Genomic DNA, 22,988 nt, shown 5'->3' on the forward strand with positions numbered 1-22,988 from the left:
TTTCCCTTAGCTGCAACCAATTGAAAATACCTGTGCAACCCTCTTTTAACAGGACAAACGTTCAAAACTCACCAACCGCAATAAGGGAGTATGTTGTGGTGAGGTGAGGCCTGATGACTCAAGAGCAGGGATGAAGGGTGAACAGAAGGGATGCGGTGCTACCTTGAATATTTTTAAAACGTGTGCATAACATAATGGTCTGTCATGGCAGCTTCTTTAACAAGAAAGATTGTGTCATGCGATCACAAAGCTAGTAAGGCTGTGTTCAGTTTTGAACACTTAACAAAACTGCGAAGGCTTGCCTATTTCGCCTTGTGCTATATGCGTTAACGTATTACGTGTATGGATTGGTAACAGTTATTTCCTGATAAGTGTCAAAATTTCAAAATTCTCGATTTTACAATTGGTTCATACGTCAGCGTGCGTTCATCGAGATATGAAGCACGCGGGAAGTTTGGAGAGCACGAAAGATGCATAAGAGTTGCTTGAGGCGTAGCCGAGAGCAACTTTAGCTTCTTGAGTTCTCTCCAAACTTCCCGCGTGCTTCATATCTCGATGAACGCACAGCTGACGTATGAACCAATTGTTTTATAACATTTTCATCCTGATGGAAATTTTTTTTTTCTCGAGGGATTGTTTGCTGATGTTATGAGCGTGCACAATAGGAATAATATATAGATTTAGCCAAGCCTAAAAGCGGAGCTCAAAAAAGTGGCACACGAGGCGCAGCCGAGTGCGTCACTGATGTTCTTACCACATTTTGACGTCCTCTGTGATCTATTACTGAACAGACGCACGGCAACTTGGAACTCTATTTGTTTTATATTATAAAGAATTAAAAAAAGTTATAATGATAACGTCATCTATACGTCTGTCCTCCAATATATCATAAGTGAGAACCAATCAGAATGCGTGCATAACTGAACTTATTATATAAACTCTCATAGAGCACCCTCTTTCAACCAATGACAGCGCGCGTTATATCCGAACTTTATTTTAATATAAATTCAAGTGATCATTCCTAGCAAACGTCAACATTCCCTATGACTGCTTGAAAACCGAGAGGTCCCTGGGTTCGATGTTGGCCAGTTGCCATCGAGAAAGCAAAATGGCGGAAGGTAGGTGAAAGAAACTTGCACTTTCTTCTTAAATGAACCGCTCCTGTTTGAAATCCAGCTTCGCATTTCACCAAATATATGTATGGATGTTGGTTATGGGAGTGTTCTAATTTCTTAAATTGGTTAAGAACACGAACTCCTTGCTATACTTATGCACGTGCTTGTCGCTGTAGCAATACTAGTTACAGTAGCTTTCAGATAAGTTTGCAGTTTTGTCTTCACTGTATTCTTTTAGTTGCGGATAAAACAAAGAATGAGGATGCAAGTGTAGGGGTAAAAGCGGAATCCAAAGCAGAACCTCGTCGCAAACTTTGTGCTTACTCACAACGAGTTTGCAACTTGGAAATACTGAAAGGTTTTGACTTCTGCCACAAGCATATTTTGGAAGATAAAGCAAGTCCTTTTAAACCATGTGATTTCGTAGCAAAGTCAAATGGTAGAAGATGTCCTAACCCGGCACAGAAGTTGCCGCACGGAAAAAGGTATCTAGATATGTACATTAATTTACATTTTAAAAGAACTACAGAATGTTATCGAAGGCCTTGACTAGGTAAATAAATACTTCATGAGCACACGTCTATGCTAATATCAGAAATACTGAATCGCTCTATGATATTTTAATTGATTGGCTTTAGCCAACTTAATTTTTACTTTGTTGAAAGATACAGAAAATACCTAATATTTATCATGAAATTGCAGCTTTTGCATTATTCACACACGCAAGGCAGAGCTACGTAGAGCGGTGGAAGAGAGGAGAAAGAGAAGGAACATAGGTGATAATGAAGGAAGTTATGAGGATGAAAAAGGGAAAAGAAGGAGAACTTCAAGCTCAAATTCACAAAAGAGTGATAAACAAGAGGGCCATTCTTCGGGTAAGGGAAAAAAAATGATGGAGTAAGGGAAACTTTAAATTAGATTTAACTGTGGCCAAGGTTATCATGAAGAACAGCTCTTCTCCATTGACTGCCACTGAACTAAAAAAATTCTGGATTTAACGCCCTCAGGGATTTCAAAATGTGTTAAAGTAGACATCAGACTCTGCAAAAGTAGGTGACTGTGAAAAGTTCATTAACCCTTTAACTTCTGGAAGTGATAAACATGTAACTTCTTCCTATAATATCCATACATTATCCAACAAGCAGGTAATGAGAATACTCAAAGTTATAAGGTAGAAGTTGTATCTCGATCTTACTCCAAATTCTTGTAACTAATCTACAAGGAAACATGTAGCAGCCAGAAGGGAGAATTAACAATCAGACCTTGGGAGTGAAAGGGTTAAGGGCCAACAGGTAATCATTTTGACTAGGGTAATTGGTGACATGTTATCAAGTTGCCGACAGAACTCTGGCAGTTGCCAGCTTGTTTTGATCCCATGGCTGCCACCATGGTTCAAAGTGGATTATTGTCAAAGTAAGAACACATGGTACATGAACATGCTTTATTCTGAGACAAGACCAAAAGTACATCATGGGTAATGTGTCAATGAAATCTTGTAGTTACCTCAACAGATAACCTATGATTTGGGAACAGATGACCTCCTTTTTTAACCTTGTCACTCAATATCTGAATACAATTTCTCCTGACTGTCTCTAATACATTTTTTATAAACTAAGTGCAGAGAATTTAAGGTTAAATCAAAGAATATCCTATGCTATCTTACATGTAGTTAGTACTCGTCATGCCTCTCCCCCTCTGCTTTACAATGTACTAATAATACAAGGGGAAGTTACTTACTGGTTATTTCCAGGAGTGTAAGGGTTTTTAAAAATATTACCTATACTACAGCCAATCTATCAATGTTTGATATCATTCATGGAGTCTGTGTTCATTATGTCTTGAAGATGAAGATGGTGGTAATAGTGGAGATGATTATCTTAAGGTGGACAGTGCATGGCATGGTGATATTGATAGTGATGCTGAATCTGTTGATAGTGAAGAGGAAGACCCACTGAAGTGAGTATACGTTTCAAAGGAGCCAATGTCACCAAGTTTAAATTTGGTTTATTTCAACTGAGTTGATAACATAAACTGGCCACCATAAAAGAATTTCTAATCTGACTTTTTGAGCTTTTGTCTTTTGTTCTAAAGCAACAGCTGAGTTGAAACTCTTTATGGTGGCAAATTTACATTATCAACCCAGGATCCAGTTGTTCAGAGGTTGATTACTGCAAACCCAGGATCAAATCTAAATCCGAGTTTCTTTATTTCTTTGATAAAAAGCATTTTTTAGACAATTTTCTCTTTTCTTGTTAGAGCATGCAATGATCAAATTTTGGACAAAGAGAATTAGACTGGATTTTCTTTTAAAGCTTTCAGATCTGAAACCAAATTTCACACCAACCCTGGATTATCTTAACCCAGCTTTGAACAACCAGGCCCAGTCGATGAAACCAAGTTGTCTGGTAATACTCCCTGTGATGCAACATCACAGTTTCTCAAGAAACTCACCCCCTTTACTCACCAAACTTTAGGCTGATACAAAATTAACAAGAATAATGATGGTGATGCTAATGATGATACTTAAAATAATTGCTGTGGAAAATATCTTGAAAAGGCCTTTCTGAGCAAAATGGCAGAATTTCTTAAATATTTGGGTTTTCCTGGTCAAACCTATGAGTAATGTTGACAGATAACAGACTACTTAATGTGCTTTAAATTAAAGAAACACATGTTATGGCATCATGGTTTGGAGTATAAGGATGAAGCCTCTATGGTTATTTTAGGCATGCTGGGGTTTGGTCAGTGGAAGAAGCTACCAGGATGTGTCGTGATAAGATGATCAGACTGCGCTCACTGTACATTACACAGTTCAAGAGGTTACAACACGTGCTGAGGGAGAGAAGGAGAAAATATTGTCAAGCTATTCAAGCAGAGGAAATTGAAGAAACAGGTTATCAAACAGCAGTCCACTCTGTTTTTTTTTAAGGTCATCAAAATGCCATACATCCCTGTTAAATCTCAAAGTGACCAGTATTCTTTCTGGGGTATTGTTTGTTGAATAGCATCCTTGTTTTGTTTTGTTTTTCTTACTTTTCAGTTTCCTTTTTTGTTGGATTTCTCCCTTGACTTTGAGTTATTCAATCACTTTCAATGTGATCAGTCATGTTGACCAGACAAAACCCTCTTATTTTCACCTCTGAAGCTCTTGAGTGTTGAACAAATTCTTCTTGTTAGTATAATAGGAACTGGTTATAGAACAGAAAGGAGAGTATTTGTGCTGATGCTAGGTTGTAATGGGTTTAAATGACAACTATGTTTTCTGTGATGCTAGGAGAGTGCAATTTGACCCGCACACAACTGCTTGGTCGGAAATCTCGTCATGATTGTCCTGGTACTGAAGCCCTCTTGCATCGGCAAGCAAAAGAGAAAAAACAAGGGGCAAACACTCGGCAACAAGGAGTGTCTAATCTACGCTGCACATATTCTCCAGGAGGAAATAGATGCACTGAAAAAGTTTTGCCTCTTACAAAACACTGTATGAAACGTATCCTTTAATGTCTAGATGGTAACAAGATGGCTGTAAAAGTTTGTACCAGGGTCTTACATGAAATGTGATATGAATGATGAAAGGCCAGAATTTGCAATATTGAGGTTTGTGTTTGTGTATAAAGATTGAAATTCCTCAAACTCCTCTACATCGTCTTCATTGTGGCACAATACGTGTAAGTTAATATCTAAAGCAGCATGCAGAACTGCCTCCTTGCTGCTTTGTTTTGAATCTTTAACACACTTTCATTAGACATTACTCATGACCCTAACCAGCACCTTTTTCAAAGGTGCACATTTCCATCAAAAGGTGAAACACATTGTGATAGGAATGTTGCAAAGATCTTCACCCATTCAACATGCAGACTGCACATGGAGCTACCTGCAAATATGAAGAGGCCAAGTGTGGAAAAGGACCTACAGAATGCCAAGGAAAGAGCCAAGTGAGACAACATTGCATGTTAACTTTATAAATTTAACAAAAAAAATTACCTTCTTGGCAAATTTCAACAAAACCAAACCACTGGTACATTTGAATCTTCATGTTGGCTAGTGTAGGTATTAACTTTGTCAGAGGTGCTGGCACATAAATTTGTTTTGTCAATCAGTACTTGTGGAAAATGCAAAATAAAAGCTTAATTTTTTTTCTATTTTTTTTAAATTTAAGTTTAAGGAAAGCCAGAACATCTGGTAGCAAACAAAGTGTAACAGGAGTACCAGAGGCTTTACAGCAGAAATCCATTGTGCTTTTGCCTCTAATTACCACTGGTGAGTCATTTCAGGCACAACCCACCACCACTGGAGTGCAGCAGCATGCTATGACAGCCCCCTTGTCCACTAAGGGTACTACATTAGACACCACAGAGAAAATGGAAGTAGATTCAAGTGACACAAAGGCTGACCTTGACAATAAGGAGTTGTCAGCAATCTCTGTAGATAAAGAAACATCCTCAGTTAGCTCAGCAGGGGCTTCAGTGCAACCCAAGCTTAGCCCTGTGTCGGAGAGTATATCTCCTGGTCTTGCAGCTGCTAGCCTTGTGGCTGTTTGTAGCAGCCCACAGCTACCTCTGCAGGGAACACCCGTAGCAAGTGTCAGTGATGTAAAACAGGCTGCAGTCACAGATTCCAAGGTAGTGCCATGCAGTGATGTTAAAGACAAAGGTGTCAGTAGTGCCTCTGCTGATAATAGCAAGGTTGATGCTGATCCTAAAGTATTAGAGTTAAAAGAAAGAGAGGAATCAGGCGATACTGAAAAGGCAGAGAAACAAGAGAGTAGCCTTGTGAAATCAAAAGACACGTCTGATCCTGATAAATCGGCATCCGTCCAGCCAGGACATTCAGAATCTGCTGAAAAGCAACCTGACGAATCCCAACTCAAATTGAATGTGGCTCAAACCAAAGAGGAAGCCAAAGTAACAACTTCTACAGTTTGTACTTCGCCAGCTGTCTCTCAAACTGTGCTCCAGCTGACCACCCTAGTTTCTCCTTCACAAAGTGCACCCAGCACTTCCTCCAGCAGCACGTCACAAAATGTGACAAAAACCAAGTCCGCGGAGCCCTCTGAGGCCATCCCCTCCCGGGGTACCTCAAAGAGTGCCTCTGGGGGTCCCTCACCTGGTGTTCCTCTTGAGCCCCCTAAAGGCACGTCCTCGTGTACTTCCACTGCCGTCTCTACTGTTGCAAAACAAGCACCATCAGTAACATCTGCAAGTTCAATTCATCTACCCCAATCGAATCCAAGTTCCTTGGCGGGACAGCCATTGAAAACAGTCGGTGTCAAACCCTCGATTACAAGTGAGCCACACCGCTCAGCTGCTGTGAAATCCTTCCAACACTTGCCGGCGGGAATGACTGCCGCAAGCTCCAAGCAGTTTAGTGCAATCACTTCTGTTACCACTAAGGAGACGAACAAAGATGCTAATAAAGTAGACACGGGCAAGTCCCAAGAACAGAGTGGTTCATCTAAACCATTACCGATGTAACAATGATAGATTATCTTTGGTTTGTTATAGATGTCAAGTTTACGTTGTGGATTAAAACTAATGGTCTATGACAAAGTTTCAGAGCGCTTTGTAAGCAGTGTTATGTTCTTTTGGTTAAATTTGAGTTTCATGTACACGGAAAACTTACCTTGGTGTAAAATTTTAAGCAAAGGTCAAATGTTACGATTGAGATCTCATTACGTTAGTCAATAAAATTGTGTTCTGTGAGGGTCCAATGTGTTTTTGAGGCTCTTGATGAACCAAGGCTGTATAAACCCGCGCCATCCCGAGTAGGCGTACGTAGTTCCGTTACGGGCACTTCACCCTTAAATTCCCGAGATCTGATAGGCAATTCTCCCCTTCAGCTACTGCATATTTCCTTTTAAATTAGTTACAAGAATCACTTTAGTGTTAGATCAAGACAGCAACTTCTAATTGATATGTTTCGAGTATCCTCATTACCTGTTTGCTGGATATTGTATGGATATTGAAAGTGAAATGTGATCATCGCAGTAAATTTTCCAATTTAAGCAATTGGAAAGAAGAAGCCTGAAAAAAATCAGGGCTTCAACGGGATTCGAACCCGTGACCTCCGCGATACCGGTGCGATGCTCTACCAACTGAGCTATGAAGCCACACATTGGGAGCGAGGTCAATTTATTGAGTTCATATCTTCCCGTGCAGTGAAATGATGTGAAGTTTTATATGAAATAATTCATATTTGTACTGCGGTTGTAGATGAAAGTGAAATGTGATCATCGCAGTAAATTTTCCAATTTAAGCAATTGGAAAGAAGAAGCCTGAAAAAAAAAATCAGGGCTTCAACGGGATTCGAACCCGTGACCTCCGCGATACCGGTGCGATGCTCTACCAACTGAGCTATGAAGCCACACATTGGGAGCGAGGTCAATTTATTGAGTTCATATCTTCCCGTGCAGTGAAATGATGTGAAGTTTTATATGAAATAATTCATATTTGTACTGCGGTTGTAGATGAAAGTGAAATGTGATCATCGCAGTAAATTTTCCAATTTAAGCAATTGGAAAGAAGAAGCCTGAAAAAAAAAAATCAGGGCTTCAACGATATTGTTATTCAATATTGTTATTCAATTCTGGGAGTTTAAGGGTTAACCTATAACATTCCTGGTGTAGCAACTGATAAGAGGGCTTCGTTGCCTACGATACGTACTCAGGAATTGCAAAAAGGTTGGAGTTCGTCGTAGAGTTAAATACGTGAGATATCCTCAAGTAACTGTGTAACCATTGAAACATGTGCGCAATAATTTAGATTCTCAACAGGTATCCAACTGTTCAAAATTGCCTTCGACTGTTTTCATGTTTACAACATCCTAGTGCACAAGTGGCGGACCTTTTTGAAACGTGAGATGAGGGTGCGTGCGCGCGCCCGCCTACGCGGGAGGAGGTGGGGGGAGCTCACAATACACCAAATCAAGAACGTTCATTAACTCAAGCTTTGATTCAACTCAATTTCTTTCACATAAGCCTTTGGTACAAGCAAACTTTGCAATCTTTACAGGGTCCACTGTGTCCGTAATCTATTTGTGCCAATGCATAACTAGGCCGTTGTTCAAAAAAATATATATATATACAAAATGCCCTACGATACAATACTATACCAAACGAGATCCTGATGAAGAGATTTAAGTGAAGGTAACAAAGCAAAATATTCCATTTGGCCGATTTTGTGTCGCGCAAACAGAATTCTGTTCATACGGAAGAAAAAGTTCTATTATTCTTAGAAGTAAAGGTTGTTTGCTACATTCTAAAGAAAATTTAGTGTTTCCCAGTTATTAAAAAACACAAAATCCTTACAGATGAACCCAACCGATGAACTCGACAAGTCTGTTTATAGTTAGCTAATTTCAGGAGGAGCTTTGTGACATTCTTTGCGTCAAAGGAAATTGTATTTGATTATAATAAGCCTTAAAAATAAACGTTCGCCTTTAGGGGATGGAAATGTACCTAGATGAAACGAAACAAATTCGGGAAAGCAAGAACACCACAGATTGCACAATAATCACCGTGAAATTTGACAACTTAAGGCCAAGTTTTGGAAGACGCACAAACACAGACAGCTCCGTTGACACTTTCACGATACAAATATCGATTGTGCACACTGTCTTCCAAACGTTTCTTCACCTCAGTTCTCAGAATTTAAAGTTATATCAAACGGTCACCTTTCTACTTGGAAAATCCATTCATGTTGTAAGAAGAAATCCCTTCCTGGTCACCCCTCGGAGTGAAAGAGCTCATGCCCCCCTTATTAATCTGAAACTACATCAACATCTGTTCGCGTCTGATAAGACGAAATATTTCTGAAAAAAATTTTACTGCTTCCCATCTAACTGTTGCTATACATAAAAATAATTATTACCATATGATAAATAAATAAATGAAATATAATGAACATTACCTGTACCACAGCAGAGAAAAATTCACTTTCCTCTTAATTCGTCTAAAGAGACTCGAGAACACGAATCTCTTTAGATGGACAAATTTCGATATATAATTTTATTTCTTCTATGGGTCCTTGGTTTCTTTAAAAGTTTTGCTTTCCCCGCAAATTGTCGTACAACCAATGTATTACTAGGGCGGTTATTGAACCTTCAGACTGTAAATACGTGTCGTAACCTGGACCTAGAAGACTTCGTCTAAATGAAAAGCCGTGTAGCGAAATCAACTGCGTCTTAACATAATAGACTGCTTCCTGAATTAATAGCGTCCCAGCGCAAGACTGCGCCTGAACTCAATACACTAGGCCGGAACCCTAACTACGTCTGAAGTCATCCGATTTCCATGGTTTGATGCGTGTGGTGAACTTGTACATCTACAAAGTGTTCATATGACGTTTCCATCTCTTGCACATGTAATCGAAGCTATGCGTGAGCCACTGCTCTTCAAGTCTATTGAAACGATCCTGACTCAAAAACAGAGGTTTCCCTCGCCTGTCGAAGAGATTAAATAATGGTAAACGAGACATTTCACACACTGAGAAGGAGAAGGATGTAGTAGTGAGGAAAGTATTTCTCTCCCCTCCGCTGTGGCCTGGGTTAAATTCACGGAGCTGGCGTCACATGTGGCTTGAGCCTTATTGATTTTTGTCCTTGCGCAATAATTTTTTCTGCGGTTTCTTTGGATTTTTTCTGCCTTCAAAAAAACAAAATCTCAAAGTTCAAGTCGAACACAACAGTGGACGTTAAACCACCTCGTGGATGTGCTGCTGCTAAGATCCCATTCTAAAATTTACATCAAATTCATATTAATCATCAATCGAGTGACAAGCGCTCTGATTACTCCACCATACCTTAAATCCCGGTCCTCCTCGCCAAAGCTATCGAGGTAGACTGAGCCCCAGATACAGACCCGATCGGCTCTGATTATAATAATCACTGAAGAGAGCACGATCAGGAAGATCCCAGTCCCTCTCCCGCAATTCAAGGCATGCTAACAAATGAAAAGCATAAAATTAACAAAGTAATATAAATTCGGTCAAGAATGAAGTGTATAGGCGGAGTCACAAAAACAATACATGCCACACCCAAAGGGCTTAGACTGCTCAGAGGTCGTACATACTCTCGAAACGAGCCTCAAACTAGGCGATTAAACTGCCGAAAAATCAAGGAACAACAGTTATTCGTCGTTACGTAAAGTAAGCAAAAGGTCTCTCTATTGATATCATAATTGCAAATCCTTGAGCTCGCGAGACGAAGAGACGAAACACGTGAGAACCGATAGTGAATGAAAGCTAGCGGTTGCGTAAAATCGGTGACAGAACCTCGTTTCTAACCTGTATGCATTCATACTTATCTGTTGTGCCTGTCCCGTCAACACAACAACTTCCTTGGAGACAATTGAATTTACCGCACACCAAACATACTGCAGGATCATCTGGAGCGCTGCCACACTTGGTGCATTTCCGCTTCCGGTAATGCTGGATCAAACTATTTAGCAAGAGATAAAAGAACTTATATTCGTACTTTAGAAAGGAAGGAAGTACATTAAAGGTGTCGCATACAGGCTTTAGTTAAAGAACCCTGTTCCCTTCTTCTCCAAAACAGTAAACTCCTCAGATATAATTACTTGCTGTCCTAGAAGCCCTTGATATTTGGGTGGTGAGAAACCTAGTTTACCTCAGTTTGGTCACTTACCTGTCGTATCGCTCAGGTAGTTGAAGTAGTCTGGGTGGCGGCCACTGACTCAAGTTGGGAAGAAGTTCCTACAGATATAACAAGCAGTAAGTTTTGCTGTGTGAAAATACTCCGTACACGCGAAACTGAATACAAACCTTGGTCTATCACCGCTAAATATATTCCCATCTCCACGTGGATATAACAGCACAAAGTTTAATTATAATTCAATTTTGCTAATGAAAGCTATTGTCAAATACATCCTTGACGAATTTTATTCATCAATCAGCAAACTCACTCTGTTCAGCTTGGCCTTTCGCTGCGTGAAACACAGCAACAGAGCATCACACCATCGTCGTATCACTTTCCGAGGCTTGGAATGAGGCCACTTTAGGCAATCTACACACGAGAAGGACTCGGTTCGACTATTACTAGATGGATCACATAAACCCAGGCTCGAGGCCAATGCACGGAATTCAGCATCAGTGTCCTAAAATAAATAATAATAATAAAATAAATAAATAAAATACGCTTCCTTGACTGGATTTGCTGTGTAAGGATACCAACTCCTTTACGAAATAAACTTTACTATACTCATAAAGGATCATCGAGGAAAGTAACGAAACAACAGGTCCAGTTGGTTAAACGGCAGATAACGCTATCCAGCGCATAAATCGCCATCCAGCGAATGTTGGAAGAAAATACACTGCGCTATCTACCAGAGAGCGTTATCAACCCTTTGAACAACCGGAACCAGGAGGATGAATATCGAAAGTAAAGATGCAATACAAGAAATCCCATGAAATTATTTGCAAAACTGGTTACAACCCAGAGAACTGGCCCCTGTTGTTCGAAGGTTGGAAAACGCTATTTAATGGATAAATCTGTATTTGCGCGTTTTGTTAACATTTATCCGCTGAAGAGCGATTTATCCGTTAGATAGAGTGATCCGCTCTTTATACAACTAGGCCTCAGTGTAGAAAGAGGAATGAAAACACACTAACCTGAACTTGCGGTACCTCCACACCAAAGCACAGGGCCGCCATCGCGTTTGCCGACCGCAAGAACCCCAAACACAAGTCTTGTAGGGAACGCTCCACAGTATGTGGGGACCATACCGACTGCGAGATCTACGAAGGGAAAAAACCAATGATCAATGAGAGGATGTTTATGAAGTTAAAAGCGAAATAACTTGGTGAATAAAATTACCCTTACTTCTCAGTAACTTGAAACAACTAAGTAGGGTTTCATAAGAGACATTTCATTAGCTATAACGGGGGGGGGGGGGGAGGGGATGGTATGGGTGTCTCTAAATCTTTAATACTTGCCGTGTGGTGAGGGAGGGAAGAGGCGACAGAGATAACTTACCCCTCCGGTGTGATGATCCTCCTTGATCAAGGTACTGGTACTGAGCATACGGCAAACATACCCCAGTAAAAGATCGGCAGATAATTGGCCCTGAACAATTTCCTAAATGAAGATGAAAACAAAATAAATGATTAAACAATCTGGGTTACTCGTAGATTGAAAGTGACTGGTCATCAGGCAGCTCTTTTTCCAAAATAAAAAAGTTACAATTTTCTGGCCGAATTCGTTCTTTGCAACTGGGGTTGTAGTTGGGGAATATCCCCCTTTCAGTCGTCCTCTGCCGATCTGTTGTTCATTTCCTCTTATCTACTCGTTTACATCGTAACTCCGAATTTGGACCTCTTTCTACCTTTAACAAGAAGTAAAAATTCTTGGCCATCTTAATTAGTAAAAGCTACCAAACATTACCAGTCAATTAAAAAATTCAAAGATCCTCCTAGAGACTTCTGCATTTTCTTTAAAAGCCTTCCATCGGCACACACAATGAAGATATCGACTGGACAGTTCTTAGGATGCAATTTTAGTATGATATTTTTCCTTGCGAAAAAAGCCTTCTTAACGACCCTGGCGGGCAAATCGTAACAATTTGTGTTTACCTGTGATGCTGCTTTCTTTCCTAAGTCTTGCCACGAAAGTTTTTCATCTCCGACAAACTTACAACAAGTCTCAACTAGAGCCTGAAAAAATAAATATATATACAAACATGTATATAAAACGAATGCTCTTTGAGGTCAAATCTGGACAAGAAGAGAAGGCCGAATCTGTTCAGAGTAAGTGAATAATTCAATTATCCACATATAGTATCTAGTATCTCACAGAAAAGGTTGAGTTTCTCACCTGCGTAAACACCAAATTAAATATCAGCTGTACAAAGCACATGAAGTCACCTGAAATAAAACACGATACGGCGATTGGAGAAAATCACCAACAATACCAGATCACTGTTAGAACCGACTCCTAGAATAAATTACATCACAGGGCCAAAATAAAATGATTAGAGGTCATGTCATTTCCTTCTGACACTTTGCATCAAACCATACAGAACGTTAGTATTTGGTAAGTAAAGCACTACTAAAATGGCAATTCTGAAGATACTACGCCGAGGAAAACATACTGTACTTACGGTGTGAAAGCGGTGCCGGCCATGACAACATCATCTGGATCAACAGTGAGGGTGCATCTCTCAAGAGAAGAGGACACTCCTGGAAACTGATTGTGCCACTAAAATAAGACAACAACTTAACTTTATCCCAACTTAGATTTAGAATGCAGTATTACTTTTTTTAATAATTACGCGGCAATTTATTCGTAATATTTTGCTCACAAATAAACGAAAAGCAAGCATAATCAGTGTGGAGATTTTTCAAAATTATCTGTGCCCGCTAGGCACTATTTTGGGTTGTGCGTATGACCCGTCCACCTGAGGCCCCGACCACACTAATGTGTAATCAAAGGTTTCCGTTTTCGTCTAAAACAAAACAAAGCAAAATATTTTCACCATAATAACGTTTTCGTTTTGCTCTTAAGTATCTTCAGTATTTTGTTTTTACTGTCGTATACATTTTGAAGCGTTTTCGTCTATCTTCCACTCTATAACGCCTGCAAATTAATCTATACGGTTAAGCCTGTCAACTGTACTAATCTGGACTGAAAACAGAACTTTTTGAAAATGCACGCCTCCCTAATGCTGGTCTTTCACTTTTTTAGCGGTTCTACCGCTTGTGACTGTTGCAATTTCAAACTCATGCGGCCACGTGCAGACGGTAATATTTTGTTGCGTTTGCAGAACCAAAAACGCTGTTTTCAAATTTATCACGCATGGTATAGATGGAGCTTATACCATATTGTTTCCGCCGTTCGAAGTTTCACAGCTTCAAATACAGAGAAACGCGCTTGAATCTCACCTGGAAGACGACTCTTTGAGGTCTTCAGTACCAGTCAGATCTGACCACACAGACAACAAAGGACCCACAAGTGTTTGGGAATGAAACTGGAAAGCACGCATGAGTGGACCTAAACAGTGCACGAAACAAGGATAAAAGAGGAAGAAAATGACCGTCATTATGAGAGACATCGAAAGCCTCACAGTAATAATTAACATTCGTTAGAAATTGGTATCCAAGTTCTTTGAGTCTTTTACTACATGAGTTCCGCTTGGATGGCAAGGAAAGAATTGATCCCAGATAGAGAAAATTTAAAGATCGTCACAACCCTTTCATGGTCAAAGTTTCACATACAGTAGCATCAGAGTACTCACCAAAACATGATTTCCTTGGACTTGAAAGTTTCCTTGCGACTTTATCCACTTGCTCTAATTCTAAATTTGTCCTGTGAACCATAAAAGAGCGATATGTAAACCTGGTATTTGAGTACTTCGGTAACAAAAAGGAAAAACAAAAGGCGATGATAGGTACAGTGATTTTGGAAGGGAAAGCAATACTCGTAGCAGCCCCAAATAAGATACACTGGCCTAATCCCTTACTGTGCGGGGCAGTTGATTTATGGATGGCAAAGAGGAGATGTGATTAGAACGGATTGCCAATAATTAAAAAATTCCTGCGTAAATCTTCAAGATACACGCTACTGGATGTCTTTTTTTTTTTTTTTTTAAATCAAGTAGTTTGCTCGCATACCTGGCCATTCTGTACAGCAGGCTAAACTTTCTCTCAACTGAACACCTGAAGCTTTCTCCGTCCAGAGCAGACACTGATTCTACAACTGCCTTGATGGCTGCACCGAGCACATTAAAGTTAAGCGCACTGGCTGTTAGTTTCGTAATAGTCTGTCGGATCACAAAGCAAACATAACAATTAATTAACAATTTGCTAATAAGACTAAAATATAGACATCAAAAGGAGCTAAAAGAGACCAAGGTAAAAATAAGCAAAATATCGGAAGCGTGGGAGAACATGAGTGACCACGTCACGACTTGGTTTTGCTTCCTATCTGATTGGTTTGGAAAGGTGGTGCGAGTTTCCTCTTCTCCCACTAAAAGAAAAATATGAGCTTCCTAACCATTTAACTCCCAAGATTTGATTGTTCATTCTCTCCTCTGGCTGCTGCACATTCTCTTGTAAATTGGTTCCCAGAATTTGGTATTCAATCAAGATAATATCTTGTATCTGATAAGTTTGAGTATCGTCTGTTTGCTGGATATGTATGGATATTGTGATAAGAATACATGAAAGTCATATATTTGTACTGCGGAAAATACATTTTTAAGCAAATGAAGATCATCGCAGTATATACTCAACTTAAGCAGTTGAGAAATAAGGCCTGAAAAAAATTCAGGCCTGAACGGGAATCGAACCCATGACCTCTGCGATACCGGTGCAGCGCTCTAACCAACTGAGCTATCAAGCCAACTGGGAGCTGGTCAATTGTGAGTTCGTTATATACCCGTAGATGGAGAAGGTGTGATAAGAATACATGAAAGTCATATATTTGTACTGCGGAAAATACATTTTTAAGCAAATGAAGATCATCGCAGTATATACTCAACTTAAGCAGTTGAGGCCTTATTCAGGCCTTATTTCTCAACTGCTTAAGTTGAGTATATACTGCGATGATCTTCATTTGCTTAAAAATGTATTTTCCGCAGTACAAATATATGACTTTCATGTATTCTTATCACACCTTCTCCATCTACGGGTATATAACGAACTCACAATTGACCAGCTCCCAGTTGGCTTGATAGCTCAGTTGGTTAGAGCGCTGCACCGGTATCGCAGAGGTCATGGGTTCGATTCCCGTTCAGGCCTGAATTTTTTTCAGGCCTTATTTCTCAACTGCTTAAGTTGAGTATATACTGCGATGATCTTCATTTGCTTAAAAATGTATTTTCCGCAGTACAAATATATGACTTTCATGTATTCTTATCACACCTTCTCCATCTACGGGTATATAACGAACTCACAATTGACCAGCTCCCAGTTGGCTTGATAGCTCAGTTGGTTAGAGCGCTGCACCGGTATCGCAGAGGTCATGGGTTCGATTCCCGTTCAGGCCTGAATTTTTTTCAGGCCTTATTTCTCAACTGCTTAAGTTGAGTATATACTGCGATGATCTTCATTTGCTTAAAAATGTATGGATATTATAGGGAAGAAGTTACTAGTTAATCACTTCTAGGAGTTAAAGGGTTGATAGGAACTGGTTTAGTATTGCTTAAATTTTCTTACATGAAGCTTGAATTTCCTCAGGACTGCATGTAAGTCACTTGTCTGTTCTGTGTGACTCTTCACGGTAGTCTAAAAAGATAAGAAAGTTAACTGAACGTGGACTTGAAACAAATCTTGGTTAACTTTAGAAAGGTTTACAGAGAAACATCTATTGCTTGAATGGTACCATAGAATAATCGCTGCTTAGTTATATTCTAGATAGTAATGCAAACAAAGGAAAACTCAAATAAGGGGAAAACGGCAATGTTATCGATACTAGTCAATACAGAAGAAGTGAGAATTTTCGGTCAGCAATCAGTTATGAAAGCGCTTAAGGTAATCTGCGAATGAAAGCCAGATGTATGATCATTCTGATGGGCGAAACTATGAAGCACTTCAGTGGGACACCTTTCTTTCTCAGACGCGCAAAGACACAGCACTCGGGTATGGCCTTATTATCCGCTCATTCTATCCACGACAAGTTATTTAAACTGCAAATTTATACCAAAATCTTCGTACTAAAGGCACGGGAGGAAGTGGTCAAACCAACAAGGCGTAGGTAAAGTACACCATGACTGACCTTGGATGACGTCTTTCCATCCGGGATAATGTGCGACGGTACAACAGGAAGCACAGAGTTACCAAGCTGTCGGCACAAAGGACAAGTGAATTCGCCATTTCTTGGGTTGAACGGCTGCACGTGGTAAAGCTGGTTAGCATCCTCCTCCTGCAAGAGAAGTTCAGTTGCATCAGCAGACTTTCCGCACTTAGCACACTATAAACAATTAAGTATTGCAAATATAAACTAAAGGTATCTAAGTAAGAAATACTCCCGTGTACGGGGGTTTCAATATAACTTAACATCATAATATGAATCCGCGGTTTGAATGATTTCTTGGTAGTTCTCTCAAAAAAAGTAAGGCCGCGCATTCAAAAGTTTACTTATTCCACTCCTGTACCTGAAGAGATTTTAGATACGATTGGTGACAGTCAACATGAAGGAGATGACCGCAAGATTGAATATGCACCCCTCCTTCTGTTCCACTGGCAGATGCATCCATGCTTGGTATCTAAATTAAAATGAAAAAATTTAACTCGAGAAACATCGATGAAAAGAGAACAAGATGTTTTGTTTCTAGCCTACGGTAATCTAAAGGAGACCAGCAATTGTAACAGTAAGCCTATTTTCCAACAAAAAAACATCAATGCAATTTAACACCTTTGGACACTTTCCTGAACTAAAAACAGGTGAATTGCTTTTCCTGCTCTAAAGAGTGACGCGTGTTCTCCGCATTTTGAAAGGCTGCAGTTTTTTTTTTTGTCACGCGCCTGGTAGAACCACGTGTTTTCCTGCGCTTGACTAGGCCGCCTGGCACGTCTAAATTGTAACTGGCTACATGTTGCATTTCATATCGCGCCTGGTATCGGCTGCACTTTCTCACTTTATAATCAACGTTTTTATTATGTTCTCGTGCTTAGGAACAGCCACCCAGTTTCTCGCTTCACATTTACCCTGATTGTGTAAGAAAGTTCTTGTATTCAATGTTGCTTGCAACGATGTTATAACGTTGGTCCACGATTGAACCCGATGTTATAACGTTGGTCCAAGATTGAACCCGTCACTCATGTTCTTGTATGCAATGTTGCTTGCAGTGACGTAATAACGTTGGTCCAATATTGGACCCGTCACTAAACAGGCTAGTCTAAGGGCCGAGACAAAAGGCAAGTCGCTCTAAGTATGATATGGAAAACGTTTGTGACAAACCTTTGTCTTCGTGACCGAATCTTAACACCGCAACTAGTCGCACAGATTCTAATTGGTTTCAATTTGTATTGATTGCAGTGTTAAAATGAGTCGCAGCGACATGTTTTGGAAATCATTTACAAGGGGCACCTTGTCCCCGGCAGAGACTTGTTGCCGAACCTTGGCACCTTATGTTCCGGCCCCTTATTGAGAGCAAATCGTACCAAATCAAAGCATCTCCTCAGATCTTCAAATCTGTTCCTGAAGGTTGTCTCACAATTAATGACACGACTCTCCTCCTCCTCACGGTTCAGCGGTAGCTGGGTGTGTCTTACATGATGAGCTCTGTGTTTTAGCACTGTGGTAAAGGGAAAAAATACTCGACAACTCGCTCATCTCTCAATTTTTACTAAATACTTACACCTCCATTAGGAAACTTAATAAAGACTTTTAAATGCATTTGGAAATCTTAGTAAGGTCATGGCATATTCTATACTCCAGACAACTTTCCTGCCTCTTGCATTCAGAGAAGAAAAAAAAAAGGCAAAGGTGAAAACGCTAGGAAGTAATTAAACACAAAAGATCCCTTATGTAACTCTGTCTTCTGGTTATTTCTCATTTTCCTGCAGTCAGTGGCGTAACTAAGGTTCGGTTCAGGTTCGCGAAAACAAGCATATCTGATTACCTGCACTGGGTTGCAACAGGGTCACCAGTCCAATAGGCCTATCCTCCGTGGATGTGGATGCTTGTCCACAGATAACACAATCCAAAAAGTCTTCCGCTTTTTCGCTGGGCATACCATCTGCAGCATCTAGGGCGACTGAGAAAGAAATGTTAAGTGCAGCGTTTAACTGCATGAACAAAACATAGCATTGCAATGGACCTGCGAGTAGCTCCAACAAACCATTTGTTTGATATTATTGTTGCCATTGTACTTGGTGTTGCTGTTGTTGCTACAGTGGCCAAATCAGTACCGTGTACCCTAACAAGGCCCTTAAACTCTAGCGCTCAGTAATGTGAACTCTTGCCAATTTCATTTCATAAAAGATTAAAAATCTTTGCGTAGTTCTACTTGCGAGACCGCAGCACAGACATTTCCTCGAAAAAGACTGTATTTCTTAAGTTTAAGCGAGGCATACCTAGGTCTTTCTTCAGGGTTTTCTCCATAAAAATTTTCTGCTTGGAAGCAAACTCTGCTAAAAGCTTCTGCTGGCGTTCCCTGGCGAGCTGACGTCTGAAGAAGAAACAGGGTTTACAGAGTAAAATAATATTTCTTTTCACATCTAAACATTTCTAAACAGTTTCGGTAGTTTTAAAGCAAGGGCTAGTTTACGAGTTTAGCACTTGAGCCAGCGCGATAAGCAGAAGCGTTAATATTGGATCTCATAAGTAAGGCAATAAAGCTGCTGAAATAGGCAAAAACAGGGCAACAGACCACAATTTCCCTAAGGAGCAATTTTCAATCGATTGTCGATTGTACTCCGGGAAAGCTTTAATTTTCCTTTCATTTGCTTTTGATTGATTGGTCCAAAAACTCGTGCCATACTCTCAGCCAATCAGATTTAAAACTTGAACCAATGGTGACTTGGTCATGGCGTTGTGATTATTTTGGATTTGGTTTGATGACACTCAATCGAAACACGCTCTGAAACGCACAGAGAAGTTTCTCTCACACATACTTGCGCATGGTCCTGGCTACAGAATTGTCCATACCACTATCAGGGGAGGAAGGACCGGGGCTCACTTGCGAGGCTTGGGGTTGAAGCTTCCGTAGTACTGCAGCATTCTCGGGACTGGACCTGCTGATCACGGCTAACAGGTCTGACAAGTAGTGCACATCGTCAGCACACGCTGGACTCCTTTAGTTGTGGAAAACGAGAGTTCCAATCAAAGATTTGACAATTTTTTACATTATGACAGTCTAATGCGTCCAGTCTTAAACGAGGCGAAACGCGAAAACGCCAGTCCTCGCAAATAGGCGTGTAAGAGTTGTGCTCTCACGAGTTTTTTAAACCGAAAAAATTGGTGAGTACCTTGCCTTATCATCTGCCACATCCACCACTCTCTCTTGAATTTGGAAATTTTCCCCATCGTGAACATTAAAAAAACTTAATTGACCTTTTGGCTGAATAACGTATTGATGTTGTTTGGGGAAGTGGAGACCTCTTGTTTAACAGATCTGTGAGTAAAAGAATAGACGGGATTCTCCACATCACACTTACAAACGAAGTTTCACCAACCTTCCTGGTGGTGTCGAACTGGTAGACTTGGCGGATAACAGCTTCACCAACAGGCTTAAAATGCTTTCGTTAATTCCCTCTGCCGAACACGAACTCGAATCCTCAAACTTGCCATGGGTCCCGACAGTTGCACCAGAAGACGTCATCGTGCAAGAACTTGTCTCCATAGCAACATCACCAACTGCCTCCTCCAAATCAGGCATGGCTTCTTGTTTGCTGAAATGCAACTCCATAGCCATCTCCAGGTTTCCTCTGCAGGCTTTAAGGAGATTTATTGCAGTAACTAATAAAAGAGAGAACGTGGTATTGTCATTTGTAAACGTAATTTCAAATAAAACTCATAGCACCCTAACTTTGCATTCTCTACCTGAAAAAGCGCATGTTTTATTAGAAACCAAAGAGAATGTAAGAGTGACTCGAGCTCTTTCTAAATAAGTCCTATTCTGGTACGCAAATCACTACCTTCACTTGAATTGGTTACATCCATGAACTGTTGCACCAGGCCTTTAAATGACGCTGTATTTGCAATCGTCAAACCACTTCTCTCTTCTGCCTCGATCGACAAAAGTTCGAGCGAATCTTGAACGCCACCCTTGGTCGGCTGCGGTGCAGGGGGGTTGGTACGACTGTTCTCAAGGTCTGCCGACAAAAAAAAGAGAAAAGAAATCGCCTTTAAGAATTTATGTATTAAAGATAAACTGTTTTGCAATTCTACATTGAACACACCAGCATCATCGGTTGTATCCATTGGTTCTTGTACTGGTTGAACCACGTGACGAATATTTACCACCATGCTACTTGAATTAAAACTCAAATCACTGACAGTCTTTGGCCATCCTGCAGGAGTGTGGTGATTCTAGAAGAGAAACGAGGCAAGGAGACATAAAAATTATCAGATGGGCTGACATGCCTCAATCAGCTTGGACTAATCCTCAAAGATTTCATAAATTAACAAAGAAAAACAAATCAGATATTTTTAAATTCTAGGACCTGTGTCACTGCGAGTATGAGATTTGAATTCGTGTTTTTTGCCCAATACTTGGAAAATATACGACTCCTCATAAGCCACAAAACTTGCATAGATATCATTATGGGAAGTAATTCAACCTTTCCCTGATTGGAAAACTAAAAACTGTGATTGCATCGGTATTTTGGGTTTGTCCCTTCGTAATAATGTTGGCGGCTACCGCGTTTTCCCGCCATATTAGCGCACCTTCGCACGCACCCACTTTTCCACCTATCGGAAAGTCTGAAATCCGCAGTCGTACTCGTCGTAAATTGTAAAGGTCCCTACTACTGACAACAAAGGAAAAGCATCGCTCTAATCAGTCAACAATAGTACTAGCAAATTAATTGAAACACTCTTCTTACCCTGAAAAGCCACTGGTGGTATTTGTTCAGATACATCAGCAGCATGGAAAGCTCTAAGGGCTAAAAACATCAATTACATGTTAAGAGAACAACTGGCGGTAGTTTTTTGATTCCGCAACACGCGAGTAATTACAGAAAACAAACACTTACCTGATTTTCGTCACTTGCAAGAGCCAAATTTTTAGATGGTATATTGAGCCTTTCCGATACACTAAAAAAATTCAAACAAAATACATGTAAGCGTGACGCAAGTGAAAGAAATTGAAGAGAAATTGTCATACAAAGTCACAGTCATTACCCGGTTTCATCCTTAACTTCCACCCACCCCACCCCACCCCACCCCCTCTTCCCTAGGGGAAGGGGTGGGGTGGCAAGAGATTATCAGCTGTGTAATCTCTTGTTTCTAGTCATTAACGTGGTATAGAGAAAGCCTTAAAGTGGCAATTCTAAGGTGTAAGCGCGATGAACGCGATAAAAGAATTCTCTGTCGCTCAGTTGCAGAACTTCAGAATGCGAAATCAGAACTTACTTGAAGGTTCGAATAAGCCCGAGGAACTCACATGTTTCTTTGACTCGCGCTCGAGACAAAAGTTCAACATCTTCCCTCATTGAAACCGAAAAGTGTACAAGTTGAGAAAACGTACATCGTACAGCTTAGATGAATCGGCGTTTTCACCCAATGAATTCGTCCAATCTTCCCCCAAAACAAACCAAACCTGCTCCACAGATTTATTTCGTTCTCAGTCAAAGTTACCTCACAAGATGTCTAGTTAGTTTTGTGATGAGATTCCGTCTTTGAACTGGTTGTTGTTCTATCAAAAACTGAATGTGTTGTAACTGGGCTATCTTCTCTAAGGTACTACTTTGGTTTTCTGCAATCAAATAATCGACACGGTTTAAGTCATTCTCGTGGTTAGCTACCGATCTCTGTGGCGTTCCATGCTAGTGACAAGACCAAACAACATTCTCTTTTATTTCATCACCAAACTCAAAGTTCATCATCCTTATTATTCTAAATACTCAAAGAAATCTTGTTCAAATTGATTTGTTAGCGATCAGTGGTCGCATACTTACGGAGAGCGCTATTGAGCACGCCATTCATGAAAGGAAGGAACGGCTCAAACAATGGAGGCTTCATAAGGTGATGACTGTGCAGCACATCAGCCATAACAGCACACACGTGATGCGGAGAATCTGTCTCTGGACGGAAAGGAGCAAATGGGTCTGAAGAAGAAGAAAAAAAGTTTCGATTACGGCTTCCTTCAGGTCGTTTGAGATTAGTAGTGTAAATTGCTGGCGCTTCTCTCGGTTTTTGTGTCATGTAACAAATTGGAGTATTCCTAACTCCTCCTTCATGTACGAAGAATGCTTATGG

The 22,988-nt window shown here is 40.3% G+C and overlaps 2 protein-coding genes across 3 annotated transcripts in view; one reads left to right on the top strand and one right to left on the bottom strand.

Annotated features, from left to right (window-relative positions):
• Window positions 1-988: 988 nt before the first annotated feature.
• Window positions 989-6,822, top strand: LOC113672328 (uncharacterized). Its single transcript, XM_027188603.2, has 8 exons — window positions 989-1,118; window positions 1,354-1,600; window positions 1,818-1,990; window positions 2,960-3,071; window positions 3,842-4,008; window positions 4,390-4,602; window positions 4,858-5,047; window positions 5,272-6,822. The coding sequence occupies exons 1-8, from the start codon at window positions 1,079-1,081 to the stop codon at window positions 6,584-6,586; spliced, it is 2,457 nt and encodes an 818-aa protein (XP_027044404.2). The 5' UTR covers window positions 989-1,078; the 3' UTR covers window positions 6,587-6,822.
• Window positions 6,823-8,043: 1,221 nt separating this feature from the next.
• The window catches only part of LOC113672316 (E3 ubiquitin-protein ligase ubr3), a 28,740-nt gene continuing 13,795 nt past the window's right edge, over window positions 8,044-22,988 (bottom strand). For both annotated transcript variants that reach the window (XM_089182460.1, XM_089182461.1), the window contains exons 21-47: window positions 22,688-22,837; window positions 22,368-22,485; window positions 21,764-21,824; window positions 21,614-21,673; window positions 20,969-21,098; window positions 20,705-20,881; window positions 20,243-20,525; window positions 19,682-19,861; window positions 19,142-19,236; window positions 18,688-18,822; window positions 18,227-18,360; window positions 17,218-17,328; window positions 16,839-16,985; window positions 16,280-16,348; window positions 14,735-14,883; window positions 14,359-14,429; window positions 14,006-14,114; window positions 13,225-13,322; window positions 12,939-12,988; window positions 12,698-12,778; window positions 12,102-12,203; window positions 11,738-11,863; window positions 11,032-11,223; window positions 10,755-10,822; window positions 10,394-10,547; window positions 9,911-10,050; window positions 8,044-9,551 (exon numbers count right to left, since the gene is read on the bottom strand). In XM_089182460.1, the coding sequence (XP_089038586.1) occupies window positions 9,434-9,551; window positions 9,911-10,050; window positions 10,394-10,547; window positions 10,755-10,822; window positions 11,032-11,223; window positions 11,738-11,863; window positions 12,102-12,203; window positions 12,698-12,778; window positions 12,939-12,988; window positions 13,225-13,322; window positions 14,006-14,114; window positions 14,359-14,429; window positions 14,735-14,883; window positions 16,280-16,348; window positions 16,839-16,985; window positions 17,218-17,328; window positions 18,227-18,360; window positions 18,688-18,822; window positions 19,142-19,236; window positions 19,682-19,861; window positions 20,243-20,525; window positions 20,705-20,881; window positions 20,969-21,098; window positions 21,614-21,673; window positions 21,764-21,824; window positions 22,368-22,485; window positions 22,688-22,837 (3,308 nt within the window). In that variant the 3' untranslated portion in view covers window positions 8,044-9,433. The remainder of the gene's footprint in view (window positions 9,552-9,910; window positions 10,051-10,393; window positions 10,548-10,754; window positions 10,823-11,031; window positions 11,224-11,737; window positions 11,864-12,101; window positions 12,204-12,697; window positions 12,779-12,938; window positions 12,989-13,224; window positions 13,323-14,005; window positions 14,115-14,358; window positions 14,430-14,734; window positions 14,884-16,279; window positions 16,349-16,838; window positions 16,986-17,217; window positions 17,329-18,226; window positions 18,361-18,687; window positions 18,823-19,141; window positions 19,237-19,681; window positions 19,862-20,242; window positions 20,526-20,704; window positions 20,882-20,968; window positions 21,099-21,613; window positions 21,674-21,763; window positions 21,825-22,367; window positions 22,486-22,687; window positions 22,838-22,988) is intronic.

This window comes from Pocillopora damicornis, chromosome 9 (genome assembly GCF_964200805.1).
Source record: "Pocillopora damicornis chromosome 9, jaPocDami1.2, whole genome shotgun sequence".
Classification (NCBI taxonomy): domain Eukaryota; kingdom Metazoa; phylum Cnidaria; class Anthozoa; order Scleractinia; family Pocilloporidae; genus Pocillopora; species Pocillopora damicornis.